Raw genomic sequence first — 17,324 nt, 5'->3', positions numbered from 1 at the left:
GAGGAGGAGCTCCCTGAGGGAAGCAGTCTCCTAACATCTGGATACCCCCGACAGCAGAGTCAGGGGATCTCTAGGGATCTGGCTGTCTCTGGGGATCTGCCACTTGTCTCATCATCAGCTAAGAGCCATTCAGCTGGGAAGCCACACTGGCATGTCGGGGTAATGCATACTGCCACCGAGCTCGGCGCAGAGATGCCAGGGGAGCAAGGCCGGTCCCAGACAGACGCTTTGAGTCTGCACCAAAGAAAACACCCGGAGAAGTGGGGAGGAACCGCGATTGTTTGCCGAAGCTCAGGTAACCCTGACCTCGCAATCCCACTGCAATTCGTTCATCGTCCTGCCTTCGGAGGTCTTGTGGGGCATCCGGGCAGGGTCCTGCTCAGTGCCCAGGTGAGATACAGCACAGCCCCTTGCTGAGAGATGCAGCCCTGCCCTGTCCTTACCTGAGGTACTGAGCTGGGCACTGGCAGGTGTAGCCCGTCGTGGATGGGGTGCAGGTCGCTCCATGCAGACAGGGCTTGGACTCACAAGGGTCATCCCCCAGCTCGCAGCGGTGGCCAGAATACAGCCCGGGGCAGATGCAGGTATAACCTGGAAAAGACGAGGGAGAGATGTAAGATGAGGGTGCTGGTGGGGGGTTTGGCATTGCAGTGCACGAACAAGCCAGCACGTGGGAAAGGAGCGGGGGAGCTGGGCTTGGGGATGTGGAAGGAGAGGGTACGTGAACCTCCTAACTCCCAAGCTCTCTTCCATGGGCTGCGTTACGTCAGTCCGCAAGTCTAGGGACGTGCATGCTGCACAGAGGCAGACAGACATCCTGCGGGTGTGTGTCCATCTAATCCAGGGCCATCTGGTCTAGTGTGTGAACCGCCTGTGCTTGCACACACACCCATTCTCATGCATGCACCCATTGCAACACATGCGCTCCCATGTATACAGCCACCTACTCACGGGGTTGCCCCCTTACGAAGCAAGTGGCTGTGGCCTTGGAGGTCTCCCCTGCATGGGTACCCTGGGCAATTGTCAGCCCTGAGGTAGGGTCTTCCCTGCAGAGCTCCCCAACCTGCGTGTCGGGTGTGTCCCACGGCTGCATGGGCTGCAGTGCCCTCAGACTCCTCCCTGGCTGTGCACACGTGCCGGGGGACTCATGGGAAAGGCATTGAGTGAATGTGGCCTGAGTCTTGCCGGAGTGAGAGCCAAGCATGGTGTCTCGCCTTTCTCCCTGGCAGGGAAGGCAAGCCCAGGCTTAGCAAGCTCTTGAAGCCAGGGGCGGGGGTGTTTTGCGTGCAGACGGCTGGGGCAGGGGTGTCTGAGTGCCTTCGTGAGCTTGGGAGCAGCCGGGGTTAGCTGCAGCCAGACAGACCCGGAGTCGAATGAGTTCATGGGCTCCAAGCAGATGCAGAGCCAACGGGAATCTACCGGGTGTCTCGGGCGGGCGGCCCCTGCCCCTGCCCCAAGGGAGCTGCTTGCCTGGCAGGAGCTGAGACAAACTCCCAGGCTTCCCCTGCCTGCCTACATCCTGCCGTGGCATCGAAGCCACCTCCGGGGCTCCTGCCCTGAGAGAAGATGCTTGGCTGTGGTGCCTCTGCTCTGCCACTGATTCCTGGGGTGACCTTGGGCACGTCACTTGGAGCCAACTCTTTCCTGCTGTTTCCCTGGGAGTTCGGGCCCTGGATGCCTGTGAATTTTGGCCCTTGGCTGATGGGCACAACAGGTTCTTATCTTTGAAACAACAGCATTTCCCTACCACCCTGCCCCTGGGATGTGGTGGTGGCACTGCATGTGGCTGGAGGCCTGGTGAGGCCGTGTGCCGGACACTGGAGAAATAGTGAGGGATTCCCAATGAACCCGAGCCACACAGGTGAGCTTTCCAGGGGTCCCTCTCCCGGCTTGGAAGTGCCCTTTATCAGCGAGGATCTTGCCCCTTCCTGGAGTGGCAGCATGGCAAGATGACTAGCTCTTGCATGACTTCCACCCTGCTAACGGCTGCTCGAGGGGGCCGCAAAAGCACGGGGCCATCTGCATGTGCAGTCATTGCATGCCCAAATCTTTAGTCCCACCTGCACGCCTCAGAAACCAAATGTCCCACCCTGAGGGCTATGATCGGCCAATCGGAGCACAATCTGATGAGGCAATACTTCTAACTTGCTGCTTCATTAGTCAAGCACATTGTCACCTGATGACCTGCTGATGCAAGCAGATCCTCGGTGAACTTCCCCTGCTAAGGGGCCATCCACTAAGAGCTGTGGGTTGCAAACAGATGTCGCATTTATCCCAGGATAAGCCATTCAGGCGTCTCCGTCTGTTGTCCCGGAATAAATCCTAAAAAAATGTCCTGGATAAGAAGCAGTAACAGTTTGTCCTGGGATATTGCAAGGTGCATCTGTGCAGCTATCCTGGGCTTGTATTGTTGCATCCATGGCAGAAAAGCAGCAGTGCATTCAGCCGGTTGCTAAACCCCGATTAAAAGGGTGTTGTGTGTACCCACCAATCCCGGGAGATCTTTGCTTTGGGCACAGCATATCCAGGGATCAGTGTGGTGCCCTGCTGACCTCACCTGCTCCTGTCACCTGCCCAGTTCCTTGGCGTGCACGTACCTCCTCCGTGGGTCTCCGCACACATCCCATCATTGAGGCAGGGGCTGCTGCTGCAGGCGCCGGCGTGAGAACAGCATTGCTTGATCCCCGCTTGCTCCACCACTCCCTTCGCCTGCCTCCGCCTGGGCAGGAGCACCACCTCATTGCCGTCCACCCGCAGGGCATCCATGCAGCCTCGAAACCCCTGGGTGATCCGCTGGGGGTGCGAGGGGTGGAGGAGCCCTCCGAAGAGCAGGTCGGTCCTGCCGTAAGAGCGGCCACAGGCCCCTGGCAGCGGGAGGGACGTGTTTCCCGAGCCGTCGAGGAGCAGGTGGAGGGCTGTGCTTTTCACGCCCAGCAGGATGGAGTGCCACGCGCCGTCGCTCACAAGCAGCGTGGAGGAGATGTTCCCTTGGATGTACCCAGGGCATCGGTACCCGAGCTGAAGCGTGCCATGGACAAGCTGCAAAACATTCCCAGACAGCCAGAGTTAGCACCAGTGCAGGCACCGTCACGCCACGGTCGTGGCCCTGGGGCCATCTGATTTCTCAGTCCCTCCCACCCCGGGCTGCTCAGCCTGGACAAGTCCCAAGCCAGGCCTCAGGATGGTAGGCCAGTACAGGAAGGGCAGGGTCATGGAGAGCGGAGGCTCATCGCGGGTGTGCAATGCTGCTTTAGACCTCTATGCATCTGTCTCTGGTTGTCAGGAGCTGCTGGTAACCCCCTCTTCATCCTGCCCAGGAGTCTGTTGTTAGGGCTGTCTGTGCTTCACGTAATCCCCGGAGCCCAATTCTGCTCCGATTTGTGCCTTGCATGAGCCAGAGCATCCTGCGTGCAAGTCTGGGCAGATGGGAGCTGGTCCTTTCTGCGTCCCTTTGTCAAGACCCGAGGGAGCATCAAATAAACACCATTCCTCTCCCTCATCCCTGTTCTGTAATCTGTCTTCACCTAGCAACACGGGGCTGGGAGGACCTCAGGAGGACTTCTAGCTCTGTCTGCTGCTAGAAGGAAAGTCCTGTCTGTGTCAACACCCCCCAGACAAATGCGTGATGTGGTGATGCACCAGCATGCCCCCGAGGAGATCAAGGCTCAGTTATGGCGGGTGCTGCATGCTAACGCAGCAACAGACATGCCTTCTCCTTGGATGCGGGATGGGAAGAGCGGTGAAGACATAAAGAGACTGGGCACTTGCAGCCAGGCTGCCAGTGGCCAAGTCGATCTATACCCATGACCTGTCTTCTCTCCCTGACGGGTGCTCGACACGCCAGACCATGCCACCTCCCTCCAGCACCTTTCGGATGATGTAGCTGGGGCTGGTCCTGCTTGGAGCAGGGGGCTGGACTAGATGTGACCTCCTGAGCTCCCTTCAACCCTCATTTTCTGAGAGTCCACGATCATGCCATGCAGCATGGGACATTGTTCCTACAACATAGCCACATGCCAGGCTCTTGTGACTTCCCTCACCCAGATGTTTGAAGCATCCCCCGCCACCCTTCAGTCTGATTCGGATCACAGAGGCAGAGCTGGCATCCGGGGCGTCTCTGCCTCGGCTGCCAGAAAGGGACGCCGCCTGCCAAACTCTCGGTATCTTGGCCACTGCTCAGCCTCTCGTCTTTGCTAGGGAAGCTGGCCATGCTGGAACAATTCCCTATTGGCAGTAGTGAGGGGTGCTGAATGGAGGCTATGCTGGAAGAGGAGAAGGGCTGAGACAGACAGAGCCCTACTGTCATCCCCAGCAATTTATTAGCCTGTTAGCAACTCAAGCCAACGCTGCTAATAAACGGCGCAACCCAATACTCCCTCTCCAGCTTGACACAATCAGATCATTGAGCTTCTAATAACTAATCCCGCTGCTGTCTTCTGCATTTTATTGGAAGGGGAGAAAATCCTATTCATTGCCTGAGACTCGTCTTTAAAACCCTTGTATGAAATGGCCAAAGGAGAAGGACATCTCCCAGGGTTAGTTTTGGGGGGGTAATGCAATAGAAAGGCTTTCTTTCGCCTTGTCCCCACTGATTCATAAAGGACCTCTTCTACAGAGCCACCTGCGGGGAGAAGGCACTGGCAGAGATGTGACTAGGCAAGTGCTACCGGTATTGCTGAATGGGATCTTATGCAATTGTAGAGCAAGCTCTATATGGACACGAACGCCTGACAAATGGATTCTCCACAGGGGAAACCTTAGGCAATGGCTATGGCTGGAAGTATCCCTAGCAAGTGAGTGAATGATATGGGGTTCATTAGCTCTGGCAGACCCTACAGTGGGCAAGATAGTTAATTTTGGATTAACTATTCAAAGTGGGTTAATTTTGGATGCAGCCAAGCAGGCCAGGAGAATATAGTGCTTGCAGAAGGGCCCATGGTAGATGGAGAGGAATGCCTCTTAAAAAAACATCGGGGAACAGGAGACGTGTGTTTTGGAGGAACTGGTAGCAATCAGCTTGTTTTCTTCAGGAGAATGGGTGTATCCTCTGCACAGAGGGGTCAGACTATCTGAGAAGGTTTTATTGCATGATTTGTGCTGGAGGAACAGGTTTTATCCCCACCACAGGCTGGTAGTGGAGCCTCATCCATCAGAGGATCGTTCAGACCCAGGGGACAAGTTAAGACTTGGTTTCCCCAAGGCAGAAAAAAAAATTGATTTATGGGGCTCGCCTAGCTCAGCTGCCTCCCCCTCCTGTGCCATGTGGGGATGGGGGTTTAGGGAGGGCAGGAAGACACTGCTGGTGTTTGTGTAACCTTGGAGGAATTTGTCGAGGAGGCTGAAGCAGCAAACACCGGCTGAGAAGCCAGTAAATGAAAGGCGTGATTGACTGGGTCGTGTTTGCTCGTAGCACAGCAGTCTGCAAACGTCAGCCCCGAACTGTCCCTTGGAGTTTGCCAGGCAATGTGGCTGAGCAGTGTTCAACAAATTGGGATCGTGATGGCACAAAAACGGGCAGGGAGAGGGCTCAGAAGTATGTCCCAGCCTACTCGTCCCCAAGACTTCCATTCCCCAGCCTACTTTTTCCTTCACCTTAGCCTGTTGCTGTATTGAATCCCTGTCCCTGTGATAGGGGATTGGCTCAGGAAGGCTACAAAAAAAGTCAGTTAGAACATTCTGTAACCTCAGCCCCAAATTAGGCCCATTATAGCTAATGAGGAACAGACAAAAACATCTTTTCTTGAGAGCTGTTGCTTTCCCTCTGCTGCCAAAGCTGGATGAGAGCAGAGACACGCGCCTTTGAACGCTGTCTGCATGCGGCAAGGGCAGCCAAGGGAAGGGGCGATATCAGATTAAGATGTTCCCAGGCCTGGCAGCTGCTGTAGGTGATGAAACCCACCGGAGTGGCCTGCAAGCTGGAGCTTGAACCGTCTCTGCTCCCTGCCCACCCCGCACGGGCGACAGCACCCTGGCTTGTTCACAGCAGAATAAGTCAAGTGAGGTAACGTTTCTACGGCTTCTGCTTCCACCGTCTCCCTTCCCTGGATTCAAATAAAGGGCCTTTAATCCTCCGAGACCTATCTGGTCACCTCTGTGGGTGCCAGCAAGTCCCAGCTCAGCGCTTCTCAGGCACTGGAGACGTTAGAAGCAGCAGAGGTGACTTCTTCAGGACCTTGGGGTGAATCCTCGGTGAGCGAGCGGGTGACCAAGTGCAGCAGGGTGGGAGATCCTTGAGTTACCAGTTTGGGAGTGCATGGATGCCCTGGGCAATGCCTCAGCTGGGGTAAGCTCTTGCAGCTCCATTGCACTCAGCAGAGCTTTATGCCCGCCTGCTCCAGCTGAGAATCAAGCCCCTCATGCATGAGGGGTCACTTGGTGGGGCTCAGGGCACTCTGCATCCCCCCACTGCTGCTACTGCTATTCTTATACACTGCAATAGCACACACAGGCCATTTCTCCCCAGAGCCAGTGGCTTCTTGGGACTTGGCTCAGTATCTACCCACAGGGCGGGATTGTCATTTGGGCTCAGCGCCAGCTTACCTTTGCTCCCATGTAAGTTAGCAGGAATTTTACCCTTGACTACAACAGGGCCCAGGAGCTTTGGGAGCCCTGGCCCAGGAACTGTAATTCTGCCTTGCTCCAAAGAGCTTGCAGTTGAATAGAGGAGACGTGATAGGAGACAAACAAATGAGCATTGGGGACGGAGGAGGATAGGGACAAACAGGAAGAGTGATAAGTTGCTGGCACCAAGCTCAAAAAATCGGTCTCTAGAAGAAGCCGTCATTTCAATGCATCTCCTGCCAACATGAACGTACCAGGTTGCACAGTCCCCAGATGACCAGATGGGTCCCCACCATGGGTGTATGCTCACAACTATGCAGGGGCCTCTTTCTTCAGCCCGTTCCTGCCTTGGGCTGTATTTCCCAGTGAACGTGCAAGTGGAATTGCTTGTCAGTGCAGAAAGCAACCCCTGGGTACAGTGAATCTTACCTCCAGAACGGCGGTGGCGGTCCCATTGATGAGGAGCACAACGCCATGCAGCTGGTGGGTTTTCAGATGAAACTGGATCTTCCAGTCTCTTGTGCTCAGGTGGCGGTACCATAGGTAGCTGTGTCCACCGAACCGTACGGCTGTGCCTGGAAATGTAAATAGAAGGCAGGGTAGATTTGCACCTTATAGACTAACCAAAGTAGATACCGAATCAGAGAAAATGAGGGTGTGAAGGGACCTCAGGAGGTCGCATCAAGTCCGACCGCCTGCTCCAACTACATCATCCCAGCCTAGCTGGGTCTTAAAAACCTCCAAGGTTGGAGATGCCACCACCTCTCTGGGTAACTGTATAGATATGTAGCATAAGCTTTTGCAAACAGAAGCCGTCTTCATCAGATGCTGATGAAGATGCCTGAAGACAGACAAAGAGACTGTGGGTTGTCTTGGACCTACAGTAAGCAGCGCTATCCCCAAGCCTGAGCTCCTCTGAATTTCCTCCTTCATGGCTCCAAGATGGCCTGCCAGTGGCCTTCTGGCTGACCATCAGCATCCTCTGCCATTCAGACCCCCTGGTAACTCTGTGGTCCAGCCGACCTGCCATCTGATCTTGCAGACCGACTCCAGGCAGGACTTCCTTCCCTATCTCTGCGGACGCACCTCAGCGCAGATCTGCAGCAGTCTCCGTATACCTGACCAACACAAATGCCTCTGCCGAATCCACTGCCTTTCCTGGTAGGAGACTGAAAATGGCTTTTGAATCCAGCCCATTCTCAACCCCCAACACCCCTCTGAAAGCAGGCAGCCCCTTTGACCTGACTTCATTTCCTCCCATGTGCCCTTCTCTATGTTTGGCCATGGGATGTGGTGGTGGATTGATTATAGTGGCATGAGTCTGAGCCGTGCTCTAACTTCACAGCAAAGGTGGTGCCCTTGGTGAACCCAGCTGTGATGGGCACCTGGTCATTTGGACTGGGGACTTGACAGTGGCTGGTACACCTTCCGTGCTCCTTTTTTGCTGGGAAGGGCTCAACTAATGGGGAGGCCAAAGGGTGAAATTCTGCTCACAGTCCCATTATTTTTCCACAAAGCACAGGTGGTTGGGATATGGCTGTTGTTTAAAGACATATTAGCGCCAGCCAGTGAAATTATTCTGCAGACCAGATGGCACCGTCCAGTTGTAGGAGCATACATCCGGCTGAGAAACTGAGGACGGTCAGCTAAAGGATCTGTCTAGTTGCACAAAAACCCTCCGAGCTTCACAGTGCCCCGAAGGATGATCCCACCTGCAAGGGGCTGGCTTTGTTTTCACCAAGGATGGATCACTTGGGAGGGGTCTCACCATTGCAAGAGCAAACTTGCTCCAAGCTGTGCCGCGGCGTGAGGACGCTGAGTCGGGCAGTGCTGTACGTGGACATCAGGCCCGGGTCCAGCTGGATGGTCTCCTTGCAGACACGCCGGGTGCAATCGGACCCATGACATGGGACATGGATGGTCTTCTTCATCTGGAGCCCCACCAGCTGGTCCATCTCCCCAGCGGACTGGGAAATCTTCTTGGCAAGGATGTGGGGCTCGTAGGAGGTGCTGTGGGGCTCTCCGATGGCCAGGAGGAGGTCCACGCCATCGGCAGCTCCTGTGGGCTGCAGGCTTGCCAGGTGGATGTGTTGCCGCTGCATCGCCAGGACGTTGCCCAGGAACCTTTGCAGGTTGCGCCAGTGGTCGCCCACGAACTCCTCGGGGCTGAGGTGGTGGAAACGCAGCACCACGGCCCGGTCCAGCGCCTCCTGGCTGAAGCACCACACGTGGACGTGGACGCCAGTGGTGGTGGTGAAGGTGCCATCACTGACGGTCACATTCAGGACATAGTGGCCGTGGGGAAGGCCTTCACCGGCAATGATCTTGCCATCCGTGGCCCCCACGGAGAAGCGGCCTTCTTGGGGTGCCACCGCTACCAGTGTGTAGGCCAGGGTGTCGTGGGGGTCTCGGTCCGTGGCGTGGATCTTGCCCAGCACTCCTCCCCGGAAGGTCTTCTCGCTGGTCGTGATGAAGATCTCCAGGGGCAGCACCGAGGGTGCGAACCGGCTCTGCTCCATCACCTGGATGTTTATAAAGGTCGACGAGGACAGGGGAGGGATGCCGCTGTCTGAGACCTGCCAGGGAAAATCAAAGGACCCGTTACGGTCTGGCGTGCCCCTGTCCTAGGCTGAAGACCTAGAGGATGGGGAGCTGGATGGAGCACTTCGAGCTCTGGTGACGAAAGTCCATCCTAACCTGCTGCATTTCCCATTTCACCTCCCACCCTTGTAGACTGCGTCTTCTAGTTCACCTCGATGTTGCTCTGGCTGGGATGGGCTGAGACCCACATACAAGCTCTACCTGGACCTGCAGCAGATACTGCTCCTTGCTTCTTCTATTCAGGACCGAAGACGTCACCAACAGGCCGTCTTGGGTGACATCAAAGGTCTCCCCATCGTTCCCCTCGGTGATCTGGAAGGAAAAGGGTGGCCCGTTCTCCGGGGCATCTCTGTCACTCAGCACCAGCTCCAGGACGCTTGTACCAACCAGGGCGCTCTCCTGAAATAGGGAGAAAAAGTCTAAATAAATGTTGAAGCACCTCAGTGCTGGGCAGGGAGCGGGGCTGAGCACGGCGCCACAGCTCCCCTGGAAACCCTCCACTTATTAATTGCACCTCATCTCGATGGAGGGAGGCATCCTGAGCCCCAGACGAGGTAAGGGTCTCTCTGGGGTTTCCTTGCTTCGGCCCACTCTGCTTGCTCTGAATCTCTCCCTGCTTTTCACGCGGTCCAGGGCAGACATCGAGCTTCCCAACAAAATGGTTTGAAGGGCTTTGAATGCCAGGAGGCCTCTCCTCTGTGCTGCGTAGCACGGACCACAGGCCGCGCTGCCGTCTTTCCTCAGCCCCGTGGCTCAAACAGTCACATCCCACTGTGGTGGATGGTCCAAGCACCGGAGACCTTGCTGCTCCCCTAGATACGCTGTTGCAAGGGGAATTACCTGCAGTCCTTACAAATCTGCATCGTCTTTCTTCTGGATTGAGCTCTGCAGATGTCTCCCCACTTACCCACTACTTCCAGCCCCTGGGGCTTGTGCTGAGCTCAAGAGCCCTCTAACACGAGCCACCTTCTCTTTGAGTAGGCACTTGGGAGCTGATCGCATCGCCTCTCACCCCCCCTTTCATCTCCCAGCAGCTTTGAGTGCTTCTGAGACTCAAATGCAAGGCCTGGGGTAAGGCTATGGAAGGGGAATTTGCAGGGGATGTGTCTGCATGCTAAGAAACCACAGCTCTATTGCTCCTTCCCGTCTACCCAGGAGCTCTGAGGGCTTGGCAAGGATGGATGAATTTGCCCTCCTGGGAGCTATTTTTACCCAAGAGGTAGGGATTACCATGGCAAGAAGCAGCTTTTTTACTCCACACACCGTCTTCCTGCCCCCCTGGGGATGCTAAGCTGCTTGAAAGGGGCAGGGAGGAAGGGGCGGCAGGTCTGGGCCGCGAAGCATGTGGGCTCGGCATAGAAAGGCACTGTCGACTAGCCACCTCCATCCCGCCCTCTCTGTCGTGTGCAAAGCAGCATCTCTCTTTGCTACTAACTCACCTGCCTGCCCTGCCTTAGTCCCCCTTAGGGACTCTGCATCTTGGTGCCTGAGTGCTCAGCCACACTGTTGAGGACAAGCCTCGCCCACCTTATTCCCAAACCAGGTCTGTGCTTGAGAAGTATGGAGTTGACGGCGTGGCAATGACTGAGCACGCTGCTGCCACATGCAGATGTATCCCATGGGTCCCCATGCAATGACCAGAGCTAGAACAGCGTCTCCGCGGAGCAGACCCCCCACTCGTACCTGCACCACTGCACTGTAGTTGAGCTGGAAGAACCGCGGGGGGTTGTCGTTCACGTCGGACACGTGGATGCGCACTGCCGCGTCGCTGAACAGCGCAGGCTGGCCGCTGTCCGCGGCTCGGAGCGTCAGGGAGTAGCTGGGAGTCTGCAAGGTTTATGGTACGCGTCGGTCACGGGGGCATGGAGGGCCTGGGTTTGGTGCCCTGATGCTACCTGCTCGGTGGGCGATGAGGCACGCACCGTGTAGTGACAGCCTCCCTTAGCCTGGGGCACAGCTTTTCTTTTTAAAACACATGGTCGGGGAAAGTCAGCTGTGTTATCCCCATGCTATGGGTGAGCAAACGAGGTTGGAGAGAGGAGAGCTGTCTTGCTGGAGGGGACGGAAAGAGCCTCAGTTTCCTGCTGGCTTAACCATTGCGCTGCCATGCCTTCCCTAAGGCCCAGCCCGTGGACTGTGGGTGTCCTGCCATGTGGGGAGAGTCAAAATATTCAGGTACGTGGCTGTCTCTGCCGTCTAAGTGCTACAGGATGTTCATACACCTCGGGGCAGTGCTTCCCAGTCTTCCCCTGGCTCTTCCACCATCACGGCCAGGCCACGCGCAGCCCTTTTCCAGGGGCCGTCACTCACCTCCTCCCGGTCCAGGCTCTTGGCGACGTGGATCTGCCCACTCTTGGGGTGGACGGCGAAGTGTCCCAGGAGGTTCCCACCCACGATGGAATATGTGACCTGGTTGTTCAGTGCCCCATCCTTGTCCTCAGCTGACACCTGGGGGGGCGGAAATAGGAGATGGCCCTGGATCAGATGCATCTTTTCACCCAGGGCATATTCTCCCTAATTTTTTGGATGACTGGAGGTTCCTGCTAGGGCAGTGGAAAGGCAAAGAGCCTAGACGTCACATGCAGAAGAGGTAGAGGCAGAGACAGCTCCGTAGGGCTACGTTCCCCTCACTCATACCCCTCCTTAAAATCCTCCTCTTTTGTGACACTCATGTGGATCGGGACAGCTTTGCTACAGCCACCTCTTGCACCAAGTTGAACCCAGGGTCTATAACCCCTTGTTAGTCCATGTGCATAGCACTGATGCTGGAAGGAGGGTGCTGGGCATGCCCGCGGTACAAATAATCACCCAACTGAGCGCCCAGGCAGTGCTCTCGTTGCAGCCACGAGCTGCTAAGCAGGTGTAATGTCTTACCGTGAGGATGACTTCCCCCACGGCCACGTCCTCGCGGACTTCAGCAGCGTAAGGCGCCTGGGTGAACTCCGGCGCATGGTCGTTGACGTCGGTGATGTTAATCACCACCATGGTGACATCGCTAATGGAGGCTGAGCCCTTCCTTGTGCCTTCAATGGACAAGTAGTACTCATGGCTCGCTTCAAAATCCAGGCTCTCATTGACATACAAGGTACCTGCATGGCGCACGGACGGCAAGGTGAGGAAGTATTTTGAACACAAGACCCACAGGAGAGTCACAGGCCTATGGAGCACGTATGACCAGCAGGTAAAGCTAGGTTGGCTAAAGAGACCAGGCCCCCAAAAATCATGGCTTCACTCCACGTGTTATAATCAAGCACATCTGGGCAGAACGAACCCCACGTTGCTATCAAGAGCTTGAAGGAGTGAGGTGGACTTGCAATGGGTGGAAATTTGGGATAAAACAACACACGAGTGTCCTGCTGAACTGCAGCACAATGGGTCCTGATGAAACTGGGAAAAGGAAGGAGATCAACAGGCAACAGCAGAGGCAAGAAAGAAAATGTGCTTGTAGACGTCTCATTGCTACAGGATCCCACGATTGCAAACTGGCCCCTTTGGCAAGTGGTGCCTGGAGCGGTTGGGCCGCGGTATGCTTTGGGGGAAGCAAGCAGTGGGAGATATCTCAGGGAGCTGGAGAGAAACACAGGTGCAAGATGTATGTTGTATCTTGGCATGGGATGCGGTCATGTCCGTGAAAGCAAGGCCATGGTTGAATATTGCCGTAGGCAGAAACAGTGACAAGGGGAGATTGTGACTAAACAGCCCCCAGAGCCCTCCCCTGGGATGACTTTACATAGGGTGGGCGTTATGAACAGAGGCTCTGGAGACACGTCTATACTCTGTTCTCTGTGCATCGTCTACAAGAGGCCTGATCCAAAGCCCATTAACATCAACAGGAATCTTTTCAGTGTCATTGGATCAGGTCCCAGGTGAGCCTGGCGCCTGCATTTAGCGCAAGGGAAGAATTAGACGCGTCTTCCCCCGACCCCTAGATCCTCGCCTGCATCTGAGCAGAAAAAAATTGCAGAGGGTTGGGGATGAGTGATGTGGACTGAGGATGTGGGAGCTGCTGATCTGGGATGCCGAGAAGAACCCATTTAAAAAAACAGACCGTGATTAGGAAAAAGCAGGAGAGCTAACTAAAGGGAGGGGAGATCAAAGGGGAGAGAGATTGGTGGGAATGAAAGAAGATAAGAGGGGAAAGGGAGGAAAGGGGAGGGGTGGGAGACATGGGGACGTCCATGGATCATGGGAGTGGGTTAAAGAGGTGCAATGCAAACAAGCAATACTCCTCAGGAGGTGGAAGAGAGGAGCAGCAAAGCAGAGGAAGGGCCCCGCATTGACCTGCCGTGAGACAAGCCCGCTTACCTGTGCGTGGGTTGAGCAGGAACTTCCTGTGGTCGTTCCCGTTCACGATCTCGTACTTGATCTCCGTGTCCTCCATGCCATCCCGCGTCAGGGCCGAGAGGTTGAGGACCTCCGTGCCCACCGCTGCGTCCTCGGTCACCACGGCCATGTACTCCGGGCTCAGGAAGACCGGCAGGTACTCATTCAGGTCCACCACCGAGATGGTGACGGTGCTGAGGGTGGAGAGGGGACCGGGGGAGCCCCGGTCGGTGGCACGGACGGTCAGCTTGAAGGCCGAGAGCTGAGCGTCCTTGAGAGGCTTCTCCAGCCGGATGACCCCCGTGGTTTCCTCAATTGAAAAGTGCCCGTCGGCTGAATCAGAGAGAGAATAGACCACCTCTGCGTTGGGACCTGGAGGGGGAATGGGCAGGCTGGGTTACTCATGGGAGCAGTGCTGCTCCCTCTTCTGCAATGACCAGGCACTGCTATCCCAACGCACGTGCACCCAGAGGAAACCATGAGCCAGCTGGCTGTTTGATGCCCGGTTTCTGCGCCCACCCATTCACCTATGGGTCCAACCCTTTATGGCCCATCCATCCGACATTTCTCTGGCACTCTCTCCTTTCTCAAGTCATTTCTTCTCGACTTCCACCCCCATCCCAAAGCAGATCCGTGCAGCTTGACGCATCTACGACTGTCAGTTCGGCCTCTCCTTCAGCTGTCGTATCTAAACCGGAACATGCATACCCAGGTCTGGTGCTCACAAGACAAAATCTGAGCATCTTCACACGGACCGTTCGCAGTCCCGTTGCAACTTATAAGCCTCTTTCCTTCGTCGCCCCTTTTCCTGGCTCCCAGTTTTCATCTGCAGCAGGATCCATCCAGCTCTGAGTTGGGAACAAAGCTGCGCTGCGCTTGCATGGCTGAACGTCTAAGGAGACCAGCTGAGAAGAGGCCTCTGGTCATGGTGATGCTGATGGTCCCTCCCTAAGTTTCTTCCTCTACCGAGCTTCCCGCAGCGTCTTGCAGGTACCAGAGAAAGCTGAAAGCAGCTCGCGTGTACAGAACGCGCCAGCAGCGAGGAGATCCATTCAGAAGACAACTTCGATGTCCTGTGCTTCATCCGTTTGCTGTGTTATATGAGTGCAGCTATCCATGGTACAACCCCCACCTGGACCTCCGGTTCACAGCAACTCACCTTCATCGAGATCCCTGGCCGAGACCACCGCGATCGGCGTCTTCGTCGTGGTGTTATCGAAGATAGCGACCGTGCAGTGGCTGGGGAAGAACCTGGGAGCGTTGTCATTTGCATCCTCAATGACGAGGGTTATATCTGCCTGGCAGGACCGGCCTCCCCCATCTGTTGCCTTGGCGACAAGGTGGTACGTGGGTTTCCGCTCCCGGTCGAGAGGTGCAGACGTGGTCAGCTCCCCTAGCGGAAACAATAATTGATGGTAACACGCTGCAATCCAAGGGCGAGAGGCCTGACGTGCTGTTGCAGCGCACAAGCCGCAGGAGACAGCAGAGCTGGGTACAAAAACCACCTCTGGCATAGCCGATTCGTGCTGCTACAAGGTGCGCTGAGGCCCTTGGTAGCTTTTAGGTAGGACAGGGTAAGGTAAAATGCGACAGAAGGAAAATGTGCAAAGGATGTGCCTGCAGGATAAGAAATCCCAGCTCTATTGCTCCATCCCTCCCTGATCTCAGAGGTGGTGGCAAAGTGCATGCCTTAACCCTACTGGGAGCTAGAAATCATCATCTCCCTTTCAAAGATGGGGCGATGGAAGGAAAAAAGTCGACTAGTCACCCAAGATCTTTTCTTAGACTAGAAGCCAGGTCTCTTGACTTATCCCTGCGCTATAACATCTTCCTCCCTTACGTGGGGCCACGAATGGTATCACATGCACAATGTCATTGCCAAGTAATCTGAAAGGTCATTACTCCAGACAAGATACGCTGCTCAAAGCATGCTGCAGTCCATGCGGGAGGCTCCCCCACGCCTTATCCCTGCTCCTTGGGAGAGCCAAACTTCACAGCTTTTTTCTTTGCCCACCAGGAGATAAGGGGCCAGCATTTCCTGGCAGCCTCCCCTGCATGCTGATCTCCGCACCAAGCACCTGGGGAAGATGAGAGTGTTTTGTTCACTACAAACAGCCACACAGCTGGTGCACATCTCACCTGTCCGGGGGTCCAGCCGGAAGTCCTCAGCCCCAGGGCCGTGGAGGCTGTATGTTATCTGTGCGTTGCTGCCAACGTCGGGGTCTGTGGCTGATACCTTCAGGATCAAAAGCCCTGGGAGCGCATCTTCAGAGACCTTCCCAGTGTAGAGCATCTGGGGAAGACAGGATGGATTGGTGTTGGATGTGATTGGCACCATCCTTTGCTAATCTCGCACGAGCTCGTGCATAGATATTGGGTGTTTAATGAGGGAGACAGGTGGGAAAGACGGGGCCAAAAGCAGCCAGGGACAGCATGCAAACCTGGCATCTGGGGTTATCACCCTGCTTAGCTCCAAAGCCGTAGGAGACGACTCTATCCAAGGCCCCTTTCTGTCATCAGCATCTCTCCTGCCCCCTTTCCCCCTCAGCACATGCAGGCAGCCGCCTTACCTGACTGCACTCGGGGCTGTTGTCATTGATATCGAGGACAAAAATCTCCACTTCGGCGCTGGCCTGGAACTTCCCATCGGAGGCCATGACCTGGAGGAGATACTTCTCGGTATCTTCTCTGTCCAGAGGCTTCTTGGAAATAATTTTCCACTCTCCCTCAATCTCGTCCACACTGAATTGCCCCAACATGTCTCCTTCTGGGAGGGCATAGAAAGCAGAGGGAAGAAAGATAGGGTCTTTTCAGTCGCGAAGCCTAGAAAGGGTAGGACGGGCGATGGAAAGCTTTTTGCTCTCAGCCTATTTCTGGAGCCGTTGTAAGGAGAAAAGGACAGTTATTGGCTGTGTCTCTGGGCACTGGCTCCTCCTCACTGTATGTGAATCCTCGGGGCGTTTTCTTTAGGTGTCAGTCATGTCGTGCTTAAATACGACACGATGGACTTGGAGGAAAAACAAATCCTATTAGTGGAAGTGTCCGAGAGCTTTGATATACCCCCTAGAGATGCAAGGAAGTCAGGATGAAAACACATACTATCTCCTGCATCCTAAAGGGGGAATACCTCTCCTCTCATGCACATATGCACACTCCCAGCCGAACGTAACTGTAAAGGGAGCTCACCGCTATGCTGCCCTGACATGCAAATGCTGATGGGTCCTTATATCAGGAAAAGGCTGGGGTGTTGAATGCCCTGATGCAGCACTGGTTTTTCAGTCTGGCCTTTGGATACTGCCTCAATGGGGAGTGAAAGGCGTGGGCAGCCTCGACACCTCCACACTCCTGCTTAGGTGCATGCATCGAAGGTCCTGGTGACCTCTCACGGATGCTATGATCCAGAAGGATGCATGGTTGCTTGCTGCTATCCCTGGAGATGCTCCTTCCTTTAACAAAGAGCTGGATCTGGGCCACCCAGGATAAGCAGAAGTAGAGGCTGTATTAGGATAGGTATGGCGGGATGGAGAGCTGGTAAATGGGGGAGGGGGAAATGGATCTAACCCATAGGATGCCCCATCAAATAACAGTTTAAGTGATTTTTTCCTCCCCCATGTACCCTAAAAGATAAGCACGGTCTGAAATGAGGCTCCCTGATCACTTCCTGAATTGCTTCTACAATTTGTAGCCCCGGACACCCCACAATTATTATTCTGAATGTAAACCCTATGTATGGATCAGTGCTACCCAAAACAGAAAGGGCGCATCGTCCAAATATCAAAGGGCATTTTTCGAGGGTGAGGTGCTTTCAATCCAGTGCATAAAAGCGCCATAAATATTGA

General features: G+C 55.2%; 1 protein-coding gene across 2 annotated transcripts in view; it reads right to left on the bottom strand.

Annotated features, from left to right (window-relative positions):
• FAT2 (FAT atypical cadherin 2) overlaps positions 1–17,324 on the bottom strand; it is a 107,817-nt gene that overhangs the window by 3,496 nt on the left and 86,997 nt on the right. For both annotated transcript variants that reach the window (XM_019506109.1, XM_019506110.1), the window contains exons 12-23: positions 16,056–16,252; positions 15,625–15,778; positions 14,645–14,878; positions 13,468–13,857; positions 12,037–12,251; positions 11,473–11,610; positions 10,846–10,989; positions 9,364–9,561; positions 8,330–9,137; positions 6,991–7,136; positions 2,598–3,039; positions 444–591 (exon numbers count right to left, since the gene is read on the bottom strand). In XM_019506109.1, coding sequence (XP_019361654.1) covers positions 444–591; positions 2,598–3,039; positions 6,991–7,136; positions 8,330–9,137; positions 9,364–9,561; positions 10,846–10,989; positions 11,473–11,610; positions 12,037–12,251; positions 13,468–13,857; positions 14,645–14,878; positions 15,625–15,778; positions 16,056–16,252 — 3,214 coding nt within the window. The remainder of the gene's footprint in view (positions 1–443; positions 592–2,597; positions 3,040–6,990; positions 7,137–8,329; positions 9,138–9,363; positions 9,562–10,845; positions 10,990–11,472; positions 11,611–12,036; positions 12,252–13,467; positions 13,858–14,644; positions 14,879–15,624; positions 15,779–16,055; positions 16,253–17,324) is intronic.

Source organism: Gavialis gangeticus, unplaced genomic scaffold (assembly GCF_001723915.1).
Source record: "Gavialis gangeticus isolate Ggan-Ray unplaced genomic scaffold, GavGan_comp1, whole genome shotgun sequence".
In the NCBI taxonomy this organism is placed as follows: domain Eukaryota; kingdom Metazoa; phylum Chordata; order Crocodylia; family Gavialidae; genus Gavialis; species Gavialis gangeticus.
This window is presented reverse-complemented; position numbering and strand designations above follow the sequence as displayed.